Raw genomic sequence first — 13,529 nt, 5'->3', positions numbered from 1 at the left:
TTGGCTTATTCTTTTAATGACTGTTTAAAATCTAAATATTTTCTATCACAGGCCCACCGATGTGACCCTCACTCTGAAAGATCCTCATTATCCTGACCATGATCTTGGAATCATTTTGCTCTCAGTCATCCTTACCCCTAAAGAAGGAGAGTCCAGGGATGTGGTAAGTTCCCCCACAGCCCAGTAGGAGCCCTTTCTTGCTCTCTCTTGTTCGAATGTTGTGAGCCTTTCTTTGGACCCAGAGATAATAATAAAGAGAAGCTGCCTACGAAAATATGCCCTGTTCTTTGTTTCTGTGAGTATCCTAGGTATCACTCATACATGCTTATTGTATCTTTTCAACTCTAATTTCCTGTTCCGCCTTCGAGATCAGAACCTCTTGTTGTAAATAAGAAACAGATTTGAATTTTTATTTTAATTTTATTTCTCAATTTCAGACATGTTATATTATAGGCAAATATTAGTATTTATTTGGGAAATATATTTGTTAGTAAATTGAATACTTGGAATTCCACATTAAGGTATCCAGATCCTGCTATTTCGACTGTATTGTCAGGTGTACCATAACAGAGAAAATGAGGTGAAATTATAACAGAGTTTCTGCTTTCTGGTATTTGTTTAGTGAATGATAAGTGAGTACTTTTCATCTTCTTGATGGGCTTCCATATTGGTATTACCCATTTTTTAGCACTAGCTGTCTGTACATACTTGCACACCATGCTGCTATGAGAAACCGACCAGGGATACAGAGGAGCCAATTACTCCCCCACCATTGAAGTGACACTAAAAAATGTCAGGCTTGACCCTCATCAGTATGCTTGCCAGTGTACTTTCTGCCACAATTTGCCAGAGACTATTTATTAGACTCAATGGGCTTTCATGTGCCTCAGAACAACTCTAACTAGACTAGCTCTGATTGTAACACATTTTAGTAGTAGGCATAATTTTTTTAGGCAAGTTCAAAAACTCTATTTCAGCATCTATGTATTGCTGTCCTAAAATAATGCATGATTAAAGTTGGTTATAGATTGTCTGCTGGAAAGGTATTGTTGGCATTTCCCTCTAGACTGTAGGTAAAAATAGTGAATTACAACTTCAAATTTGGAAATACTTTAAACTCATTGAAAAGTTCACCCTTTCAAGAAGTATTTCTCTCCATTCTTTTTAGAAATTTAATGATGAGCACATGCATTTATATATAATATTTGCTAAATTGGGTTAAGTATCTATACTTCATTCACTGAGAAAGAAATTTCTCTTTTTAAATAAGAATTACCAGATAATAATACCTAGTGTGAGAACTTGACTTGGTAAAATTATATATGTATGTGTGCACATGCACCCTTGTGCAGAACAGTGGACGAGAAACAATTTTTACAAAAAGTATTTAGAAATGGAAGCCTATCATGTTAGAAGTCACTACTTCAGAAGACATTATTTTACCCAGCACAAGCCAAGAACTATACCCTAGCTGGCTAATCCATACATAGAGAGCAATTAGAAATGTTCATTTTATGTTTTATTCAAATGATCCTAGTATTCACCAAGAACCTACTATAAGCCGGTTCCTGTGCTAGACACTTAGGATGCATTAGAACTAGGAATCAATTAGTTGCTGATGGAAACAACTATTTTAAATACTATGAAAAAGAGGTATATATTGCTGAAAGAGCAAATATAGGAAATCTTTTTACTAGCCAGGAGTTAAGAATTCTCTAAGGAAGTCAAATAAGAGCTGAGATACGAAATATAAATAGGTCTTAATAAACAAAAACCAGGACGAGAGGAGGTATTTAAAGCAGAGGAGACAACATACACAAAGGCCATGTGACAAGAGGAACCATGTTGCATTCCCATAATTGAAAACCTTCTGGAGTTTAGAGATGGTGGAAGCAAAGAGAGTGTGGGTGATCAGAGTGCAGGGTGCAAGGGCGATGCCCAGACTGTGTAGAACTCATTGGCCATGTTAAGGTTTGGGTCTTTCCCCAAAAAAGCTGTGGGGAGCTGTGGGGAGCCATTGAAAGGTCTGTAAATCAAAATCAGCAGAATCATATTTGCCTTTTGAAAATATCTTTGTGGCTGCATTGCAGAAAACAGATTGAAAGGGTAAGAATGGATACCTGGAGACCAGTTAGGAGGCCATGGCAAAAATCCAGGTGAAAGATGATGGAGATTTGGATTAGAACTGTCAGAGGTAGAGATGGAGGGGAATTGGCAGGTTTACCTATAGAAGGTAAAATCAACAAGACTTGGTGATAGAATATGCTTGTGCTGGGGTTCTTTGTTATTTTAATGAAGGACAGAACTTCATAAATCAAGATACCTAAGTGCCAGAGATCCTGTGTATTCCCAAACCATCTAAACTTGCAATATTCCAGGAGGTTGGAATGATATAGCAGCAATTGTGGCTATTTAGGTGATTTGATGATGTATAGTCAGCTGAATTTTTATCTTAAAGGGATGTTTATTAAATACTCTAGCATCAAACTAGGGGTTAGAAGAAGCAGGTTAATATCAGGAGACCTTACGATGAAGCTGCTGGGTTGTTCTAAATTACACAGAAATATATGTCAGCACAAGCAAAGTAGTTTCCAACATTAATTTTTCTTCAACAGCCCCTGTAAAAATCCTTTAATCTCTAGGATTGCCCAAAAAAATTATTTAAAAATATGACAGTGTCTGGGAGCTGATCATCGGTAACTTATCAAATACAAATAGGGAAGAAAATAGGCGGGTTACATGAGAGCAGTTATACATCGAAAATCTGGTTTTCTTCATCTGCTTTTCCTCCTTTTCCTTTCTCTTCATCATATCTTTTCAGCCACATTCACCCTTACCATAAGAAGTTCCTCCTGAAATCCTCATGCTGTTTTCTTGATTCAAATCCCTTTGACTACCCCAGATTGTTTGGAAGAAATCCTTCCAAAGTTATTTTTCATCTCAAAAAGTTTTTTTTTGCATTCATTGCCTTACTTCATCCCCTCTTCTTTCAAAGTTCCAGAGAGCACTGCATTCATTCTGCTACATTAAGTGGGAAATGGCGTCTTCTCTCCTCTTATCCTGTTATGGACTCTTTGATGGCTTCTTTCTTCATCAGAGAAGCAAGTGGCTCAGCCAGGGCTCAGAAGAGTCACAATGATTGAATCTGTTCCAGAGCCAGCCTCTGGCTGGTGAACATCCTTATACTTCCCATCCTGACCTCGGTCACCACGGAGGAGGCAGAGAGAAGGGTAACCAGTGTGACTATCCTGGCTCATCCTCGTGGGTGCAATTAATAGCCAAGGCATGGGCTTGGTTGTAGAGAAGCAAGCAGCGTCAGAGGAGGGGGGAGAAAAGAGGGAAGGGAGAAAGATTCCCTCATTGGAAATTCTACTGGGATTCAGTATCCTAGCTATTCTGGTGTACTAGATTTGAATCTGGGTTTCTAAACATATGCTCTACATTATGAAAATGCCCAACAAACACATAAAAAGTGACTTTTCTTCTGTGTTTGTTCTACATTGCAGTTCTTCAATTATTTTATTAAGCTCTCTAAAACTAGTTCTTATATTTACAACACTGTTTAGGTTTTGAAACTCTAAATAAGAACCATTTGTACCATTTGTAGGCATCTATGTAAAACAAAATACTTTTTGAACATTTACTAAGCATTATCTTAAGCTTTATAACTCCCTCATTATTATTCTTTTAAGTGTTAGGTGACTTGTGGCTGTTTCTCTAATTAAATTGAAACTCCTGGTGAGAAACTTTAAGGCTCCCCAACAAGCAATGTATGTTCCCTCACTGTAACTTCTGTCCCAGCCCTACAAACTCCTTGACATTTCACCTTCTCTCAAGTCCAAGCTTTCTTCATTGTTACTTGTCCTACCTAAAGTATGCCTATACTTCACCTCACCTCCATCCTACATCCTATCACTCATAGGAGGGGAATGACTTTCTTAATGATGACTTTCTTATGATGGCTTCTTGAAAGAACCAAGGGAGGGTATATGGTTTTTTTCTTACCTCAATATTCAAATCCCTGAGGTTGTCACAAACAATATCAACTCATGATTAAATAATGATTTAATTTTCTTTTGTAAGTTCTTAAAATTAGTATATTAATGATAATCTGCTTGAAATCAAGATTTATTGCTCTTCCTATGGAATTCTAATGATGACAATAAATTATAAACCCATCACTATATTTTCTTCATTCTGTAACATGTCGAGTATCAGCTTATAATTTCTCTGGGCTACATTTGAAGTTTCTTGATTAAAAACAATCAGAGATCCAATGTATCTTCAAGTTAAATTTTCACATATCTAAAAAAAACATAACATACTACTGCTGTGAAGATGGCATGCTGAACTTTCACAAATTATTCAGAAACAAATTTTATTTAGAGAAATTTAAGCTAAAAATGCAGCAAACCAGAAATCAGTTACTGAATGCTTCACAATCCCCGAAAATGAAAATTATGTAAGAAAGGAATACAGGCAAATTTTACATTGACCCTCACAGAGCAAAATTACAAGAAGAGTTCTGTTCTCTTTGATTACTAGCTCAGAAATAATTTATGTCAAGCTTTTAGCACTGAAGATGTTGTCCAAAAACCATGTTTATTCTTATGCCTGTATTTATAAAACTTTATAAAGCTAAATATTTTATATGTATTAAAATGGAGAATGAAAGAGATGTGTTTCAAGAGACTTTTACAGATAAATCCTAACAACAATCAAATAGGAAATAGAACATTAATGTGAATAAAATGCCACACAAAGGTAGGAAGAAATGAATAACTAGAAATACAGAGTCCTTAGCATTACAAAGTGGTAAGATTTCTCAAACAGTCATCTTGCGAGTTTTTTATGCACTGTTCATAGTAACAATACAGTCCGTGAATAATGCAGCTGGGATGATTTCTCCCTGTGTGGATTGCCGGTTCTAGAAATCAGTAAAAGTGAAGAATGAGTTGAAAAACCAATCAGCCTGCTGAATCTCCTAAGCCTCTAAAACATGCACTGTCTAATTGCAGTGATTTGTATTTCATAGGTGCCATATCAAAATCTTCTCCATTGAGGTCATGATGGAGTCTTAAAAAAAAAAAAATTCCCAGACGTGAACAGACACATACACGTTTCTTTAAGTTTCCAGCATTGTGTGTACAAGAAGCCAAAACCTCCATGGGGGGGCATGCTGATGAGGTGCATGGCACAATTGTCATTTCTGTGTTTTGACTGCATGTCCTGTTTTTGAACCTGTAAAAGTATGTAGTGCATATATGTGTGTCCTATATATGCCAATTCGTCTGATAGTGTGTTTGAGTTCTTTCTGGCTCTTTTTTTAGCAGAGTTCAATCCACAGCTTTCTTCATTGGAGAATTTGTGAAATAAAAGTGAGTTAATTTGTGTTACACACTCTCTTAAATAATCTAAACCTACAAATTGCTTACCTAAAGCTAAAAATTAGAAAATTCAAAGAAACATATGAATGACCTTAGTTGGCCTTTGATAAGTTAAAAAAAAGAAAAAAAAAACTTCTTTATCTTGGTTTAGTTTTGATATTCTTCAGAATTATTACCTAGCCAGTGTTTGAAGAAATATCTACCTACAAAAAATTGAATATATGTATGTTTTATAAGATGTATGTTACTACAGTATCTAATTATTCTGTGATTTTTTGTATGTACAGTAGCCATATAATTACCTTAAAAATTGCTACAACAAAAGATAAAAATTAAAAAATGGATTGAGATAAGTCTTTTAAAAACAATCACTTCTGCAGCTCTATCACAAGCCATATTTTTATGCTACTTCATTCCTTTTACTGACTTCAATGAAGCTTAGCTGCTAATGAAGAATTTGAATTGTACTATAATAATATCAGGTGATAATCTTTTCAAAAATTAATTCATATGTTTCTCAGCTGAAGTTAAGATCATAGAGCAAAAAATAAATCTTATTTTTCTATAGTTTGCTTCATCTTCTATCTTTAACAATCCCCAATCCTTCTTCTCTAGCATGTCTCACAGATAGCAAAGAAAACATTATTAATAGTATATCTATTAAATTAATTTTCTTTTTAACTTTTCTACTGTTTTCAGTTTTGTTGAATTGACCTCAACCCAACTATCTAAAAGAAAAAGGGACTTGGAAGTGAGATACTTCAACCCTTTGCTTTGCTAGTAGATTTAGCTCAAGAGACAGAAATGTCATAAAATCTAGGGCCATTTTGAGTGTCACTGGATATAGTCATAGAACTTTAGATACTGAATTGGGAAAATAATGAATGGGTCCTCATAACTGCTAAATCTTTCATATTTATACTTAGGGTAATCACTGATTTTTTACTGTATCAGTTTCTCAAGCTGAAAAGTAAAACCATGTCGCCTGCTTATAAAGCTGATTTGGAGAGACAGGAAAAATGCTCTGTATTTTGTTTTACATATGGAAGGTTAATTTTTTGTGGTGCTTGTGAGTCAGGGAATGTGACTTTGTGGAATCCTTGTGACATTGACTAGTATTGCCATGAGATTTCACTCTTTCTCATGTTCTAAGGCCCCTTTTCATAGCATAACATTTCTTATATAATATAATTTTATATTATAAGATTTCTAGATGCTATATGATGATGATAAATGACCATGAATTAATAGATTTTACTTGTTTCTGTATCTTAATTGTTCTTGATTTATTTGACTCAAAATATTGTCTCTAGGAAATACCATTCTTCGTCCATTGAAACCACTTGGTGAGAAAGTTGAGCATTTATTATCCAACTCTTATGGGGCAGTTTTCATAAGTACAACATGCCACTAAAGTATTTGGTTTACAGTGCCTTTTGGTGATGCTGGAGGAGGTGGTGGTGGTGGTAGTGGTGATGATGATACTGATGAGAATAAGTCATTTAACATCAAAAATAAAGATTTATTATATGTTCCCCTGGATGGCCATCTCTACAACCCAGTGCTGGGATTTGTTGCTTCAAAATGAATTGGGCATTAGTACTTTGAAAACATAAAGTATTTCTATAATAGTATTTGATAACAGTGCTTTGCACTTTCCTGAATTAAAAAAAAAATAAAGGAGGGGTGATGGGGAATCATTGTAATCTTAGGAAATCTATTACTCTTTTATGTTTTGGTCAACATTTAACAGAGACTGTATGTAGAGAAAATATACCCTGTAAGACCACTTCCTATAGAAAAGAGGAATGTATAATTATCCTTGAAAATGTTATGCTAGACTTAGTTTTTACCCTAGAATGTACAAAATCCATTCTTGTGGTTTAGGTTAAAGGTTACCCTCATCTTATATTAAAATCTTTTCATTTTTGTGTTATTCTAATCCATGAGTAGTTTCTGACATGGTCCTTTTTTATGGTGAATCCTCCTGAAACAGATACAGTTCTTAAAGTGCACGTTCCTGATATACAAATATGACAGGCACTTTAAACTCTATTCTTTGCCCTGAGTTTTTCCTATATTCTACTTCATCTGCTTAATAGTAAAGCAAAGAGAGAGGAAAGAAGTTAATTAGGGAGGTTAATACTTCAGTGTTCATTGAGAAATTTTTTAAAGTAAAGAGAGGAAATAAAAAAATTGTTGGGCTTTTAAGATTTAGTTTATTCAAGACATTAATGATCTTGGGAACACATTACAAAGCTCTAGAACCTTAATTAAAAGTTTTGGCCATACGTATTTCTTGGTATAACACTAACTAGTTTAAAGGATATGCTTTCACTAAACATTTAGCAGGAAAATGCACCAGTAGGCATCACAGTACGCAGCATTTGTTTTCAGTTGAAAGCATTCTTAGACCCTGATGTAGTTAAAGATTAACTGGAAGCAGAGACAGTTCTACGATACCACCAAAGCAAAATACTTTGAAAGTGTTTGAAGAGAAAAATTATTATATACCTGATCAAGTCATGTACATCCTCAACCTCCACCACCAAAAGGAGCCATTGGAAATCATGAGACTCAATGTGGTTTTTTTAGTTAATAAAGGCATCCCAAATGTTCCATTCTTTTAAAAATATACTGTCCCATTTTTTTTTTTTTTACAAAGGAATAAATCAAATGAACTCGCACCAGAAAGACTGCTGAAATGTTAAAGTTGTTTTTCTAGTTGTGTGTGCGTGAAAAACAAGTTTTGTGTTGCATAGCTGTTGCCGGGAACCGCTTGCTGTTTTAAGGGCTAATAAATGTTTCCGCTGAAAAACAACTGGCTCCCCTATTCTGTACTTGAGTGAAAAGATAATGAAAATGCTTTATTTTATTTACAGACAATGCTAATGAGGAAGAGTTGGAAAAGATCAAGTAAGGTAATGCTTAGCTTGTGATCTTTCAGCTTTTCTTGTTGAGAAGAACTATCATCTGCTTTCCCAGATCTCTCTCATATCTCTTCAAAGTATGCCACCAGATTTCATACTATTCAATTGTTACTTTTCCCCATAAATTTAAGCAAACCATCTGATGTTTTTAAAATAGAAATCATACTGATCAATAGCTTCAAACCATCCTATCACTATTCTCTGGTCACTTCTCAACATCATTCTCAGCATCTGGTCTCAACTATTTATGCAACAGGGTCTAGAAAATTGCTTTGCACCAGGAATAAAATGATAAGGCTAGGGGAGGGACAACTCCAGACAGAAGAAAGATTTCCACAAGTTATTTTATTTTTTGGTGGGGGAGGGAGGTCACAGAAAATTGGTATGAGGTTTTCTAAACTGAGAAATTCCTGTATCATTACATCTTTCAAGTATAAAATAAGAATAATGTTTTTCTCATTGTCTCTTCTCACTAATAAAGTGAGAGGAGTTTATGGTTCCTGTAACTTACTAAGCCCTGGCTCTTTTGCAACTTGCGAGATATGCAAAATATAAACTAAGATCTTAGTTTGTTCAGTGGTGCTGCCACTGTTGGACACAGAAAGATATCAAGATGAAACAACTTTTGTAAGAATGTATCTTGAAATAAATCAAAAGATTTTACTTGTAAAAATTTTGTCTGCTCAATTTCTACTTAAGAGTCAGTTCAGTATTTCTTTTTAATAGTGACTAATTTTTTTAGACCCTGGAACATGACAGTCCTTTTCCTTCCATTCTGATTGAATCATGCTTTTACTTAAACTTTTCTTTAATTTTGTCTTTTTTATTATTGTGAATTAAAATATATATATCAAAATGTTTTTATATTTATGGTAATGACTTACTCTGTTTGAACAAGTGTCTCTTAGTGTACATTTTCTCCCTAATTCTTGTGGCATTAATGACCAAAGAATAAGTTGGCTCACAAAAAGGTCAGGGCTCCCATTAAAAGTCACCTTTATTATTTTAATAAAATGAAAGACACTTATTAAGGAAGGTTGCTGAATATTTCTGACTTAATGTTCTCTGTGATTTTTACTAATCAAAATAAAGTTTCAAGAGATTTTGAAGAAATATTTGCACTGTTTATATTTGTATTACTTTTTCCTTTGTAATTATACTTTAAAGTTATATTAAAAGTGTATATATTTTTTAAATTTATATAATTTGATATATTTATGTACAAAATATAATCCATCAATATGTGGCAATATTCTCTCTTTCAGATATATTTAATATGTAATGCTAGAACAGGATATTACATAATATTTAGTATTAATTGGAATAATCTGTTTTATTGTGTAAAAGAAAGAATAGAAATGAAGATTCTGCCTGCCATGGTGGCTCAGGCCTGTAATCCCAGCACTTTGGGAGGCTGAAGTGGGCAGATTACTTGAGGTCAGGAGTTCAAGACCAGTCTGGCCAGCATGGTGAAACCCTGACTCTACTAAAAATACAAAAAGTAGCTGGGCATGGTGGCATATGCTTGTAATCCCAGCTGTTTGGGAGGCTGAGGCTAGAGAATCGCTTAAACCCAGGAGGCGGAGGTTGCAGTGAGCAGAGCTCATGCCACTTTACTCCAGTCTGGGCAACAGAGTGAGACTCTGTCTCCAAAAATAATAATACTAATAATTCTTCTTTAAAAACTAAATTAAATTTATATTTAAATGTAAATATAACTTTAAGAATAAATTAAGTAAAAATATATCCACATATTTTTGTTCCATATACAAAAAATCTAAAATGAAAAATACCCTCTACTGTTTTTAATATCTATAATTCTTGGAGTTCATATTTATTATTAGCAATCCATTTATGTATTCAAATGGATACATTTTTCAAGCTTCCAACTGAAGATACAGAATTTCTATGTCTAACAGCATTCGTTTGAGTACTTGGCAGATTATATTTAGTACAAGTGTTAACATAAGCTTTTGGGTTTTAGCCTAAGGGATTTTCAACTTTGAAAAATTTAATGGGGATATTGAATACTAAGTGAAGTAAAGTCAGTTCACTCATTTGACTTTTTTTCTGTGAGAACATACTGAACACCTGCGAATTCATTCAGATTTTTTACTGTACCCTAAAATATTTGCCATATTCATCCATATTAGTGTTACGAGAGCATTATGTTAAATTCAAAATCGGGGGAAAGTTTGACATTTCAATTATTAGCTAGTCCACCTTCCTGCACACACTCTGCTGCATTAAAACTGCTCCTTGAACCTTTTCGTCCAGTAAATTGTGCTTCTTGGGAAACTAAGGGGTAAGGGACTATACTGTGTAGTTTTATAGGTTTTACTATGTTACTGTTTTATGGAAATGCATCTTTTCTAAATATTTCAATCTTCTTAAAAATTCTTGTCTGAGTACAGATTTTTCATTTTTTATTTTTGGAAATAGGGTGTAATTTTATTTGCATTACATTTAAATATGGGTATTTCATATATGATATAACTATGTTCAAATTCAAAGGTAAATTTTTCATAAAAACACAGATTTTCTTCTTTGGAATCTTGATTTACAGAATGAGGTCTCCCGCATCTTTGTGGCAGGGCTTTGGCATCCAGCCTGTCTTTGAGCGTCAATGGTGAATATATAATCTCAGAAGTATAAATTTTGTAGCAAAGACTTAAAGGTAGCCGGTGTTGTTGGAGATTCTCTCCAGTATGGAGTTTTTCTTCCTTGGTTTCTTTCAGAAGTGATGTAACTACAGAGGAAGAAAGGCTAAATTGACATAGTTTTTGTTCTTTTAAATACGCCTGTCTCCCCTCTATACAACGTGAATCAGCTCATGGAACTTCCCGTTCCTTAAACATCTACTCGTCATTTTCATCATCTTGACTTTCTATGATGAGATTTCTTTACCTATTTTTGTAGTCATACTTCAGCCAATAATAGGCTCTTTTAATGGAAATCTTATTACTTGTGGCACTCACATAATGTGGGGTTGTATTTACTATTGAAATCAAAAGAAAGATCACCAGCTTGAGGACAGGGAGATCCTAATTGCTGTTCAGGACTAACTTATTATTTGGTGGGGAGGGGGTAAATGTATTACCACTTAATAACACATAGGGAAAAATACATCTAAACTTACCTCTGAAAGAGAAGAATGTATAAAATATGCATTATATTTGAATGGCTTGTAAACAAGTATATAGCTGTAAAATCCATAATATTGCCTCTTCTAGGGACAGAACCATCCTTTAAAACACTCATTCTGGTTTTCCACAAGCACACTATCTATTATGCTCATTTTGAATTCTGCCCAACACTCAGCTGTTATAAAATTATGTTATTTTAAGAAGAAAGGGACTGATGTCTCCCTAAACTTGGGCAACGGAAGAATTTTCCAGGTCAAAGAGTTACACTATGTGACAAAATGTGTTTCAGCAGAGAAATGGTAATGCTTTGGATTATTGCAATATTTTATTCTTTAGAAGAAGCTTATCACTGATAATTTATTCTAAGTTTAAATTATTCGTCAAGAAAGTTTCATGAACTCAAAAGAGATGATTTATATGTATTTTGTGAATAAATTTTGTGGGTCCAAACCAAAAATTGAAAAAAATAATGAAATAATTGGCTCTATCAAACAATGTGCAATTATGATTTTACACTACTGTGTGTGTGTGTGTGTGTGTGTGTGTGTGTGTGTGTGTTTTAACCTAGAATAATGAATTTACCAATGGGTAAATGTGAAATAAGCTTATGTGCTTTCAACAAATTGTTTTAATTATATGAGAAATATGATGATAAAAAAACATACACATTGCAATTCATATCCTCAACAATAATAGTTTAGAATTGTTTTTCTTTAAGAAAACTTCATCCTTTATACAGACCACTGTGATGGTGTCTGATTATCATATCTTCTGTTACTTGACAGCTTATTTTTTTAATAATATATCTTTTTATAAAGATTTTATTATAACCACTTAATCAAATGTCAGTGAATATTTGATTACCCCCACAAAATACATGAAGCTATAACTAAATTTTATGTTGAGATGGTTTTTTCTTGCTGTTTTGACAATATTTCCCCAAAGGCATAAAATATACTTTTTATGTATTATATGCATAGCTACAGAGATTTGCTTTGACATGGCATTACATTTATTTGACTGCTCTTGTTGACTTTTCTAAATGTTGTGGGTTCTTCTGGAGCGGATCTGGATGAGTTGGCACAAAGTGGAAGGACAATATGTAATGTCAAGGAGAGGATGGATTCCACAATGCTTGTGTTTCAGGTCTAAGATGTTTATTGTGTGGTCGCTGAGTGGTCTTCACTTTGGTGGCGTGTGTTCTCAAGTGAGTCAACCAATTTCTTAAGATTCTTCCTGGACCAATTAAAAGGGAAGAACTAATACAACTGGATTCCAGGATAACAGAACTAAGGGCTGCTGTGCAGATTACATGGCCTTTTCATTTAACAAGATAGATAGATGGAAGGATGAATGAATGGATGGATGGATGGATAGACAGACAGACATATTAAATTGAGTGGAACTGGGAGGAGATTTGTTGATTTTAAGGGACCCTAACTGTATACAGTGAAATGTATACATTATACAATGTATAATTTTGTCAGGATCCTGGCTCCAAAGCTCTATTAACAGTTGATAACTTTAGTCAATATCATGAGGCATCTTTATTGATAGGATGGAAGCATCCAAGAGCCATAGCTTTGATGAGCAGTGATTGCAGTCTGAACAGGAAAATTTATGTAAATGATTAGTTTGTGTATTTATTTATTTTTTAATCTCTTAAATGGCCAAAAAGTATTGATAAAAGGAAATTGGATTCCTATGAAAGCATGCTTTTGTAATCGGGAATTCTAGCTGACGTGGCTCTTACATTTGAATCTCAGGCTTCACAGTTTCAAATTGATTGTGAAGGTTTTGAGTTTTGAAGGATTGCCAAATAATTGTATGTGTTATGTTTAAAGCCCTGTACACATTAAGATGAATTTTAAAATATCACTTTTAATAAAAACTTGTTGACTGATCCTTAAAATCTGTTGAAAAAGTCTTTAAAGATTTCTATGATTTATTTTGTGTAGAAGGCTGAAAAAAATCACATTATATGCATTTGTTGGAAAAAAATAAACTGTTCTTTAGTTTTATTTCCCTGTGAAAAACATTTACCTTCTAGATTTTTTAGTCTAAAA

General features: G+C 33.9%; 1 protein-coding gene across 9 annotated transcripts in view; it reads left to right on the top strand.

Annotated features, from left to right (window-relative positions):
* The window catches only part of MCTP1 (multiple C2 and transmembrane domain containing 1), a 583,843-nt gene that overhangs the window by 336,422 nt on the left and 233,892 nt on the right, over window positions 1–13,529 (top strand). For 6 of the 9 annotated variants that reach the window (XM_064376155.1, XM_064376154.1, XM_012477522.3 and 3 more), the window contains exons 5-6: window positions 52–163; window positions 8,270–8,308. In XM_064376155.1, coding sequence (XP_064232225.1) covers window positions 52–163; window positions 8,270–8,308 — 151 coding nt within the window. Of the gene's footprint in view, window positions 1–51; window positions 164–5,330; window positions 5,379–8,269; window positions 8,309–13,529 lie in introns of all 9 variants that reach the window. The other 3 variants (XM_064376156.1, XM_064376160.1, XM_064376157.1) reach the window with 2 other exon arrangements.

Source organism: Aotus nancymaae, unplaced genomic scaffold (genome assembly GCF_030222135.1).
Source record: "Aotus nancymaae isolate 86718 unplaced genomic scaffold, 86718_ANA_hifiasm-v0.15.2.pri h1tg000014l, whole genome shotgun sequence".
Lineage (NCBI taxonomy): Eukaryota > Metazoa > Chordata > Mammalia > Primates > Aotidae > Aotus > Aotus nancymaae.
This window is presented reverse-complemented; position numbering and strand designations above follow the sequence as displayed.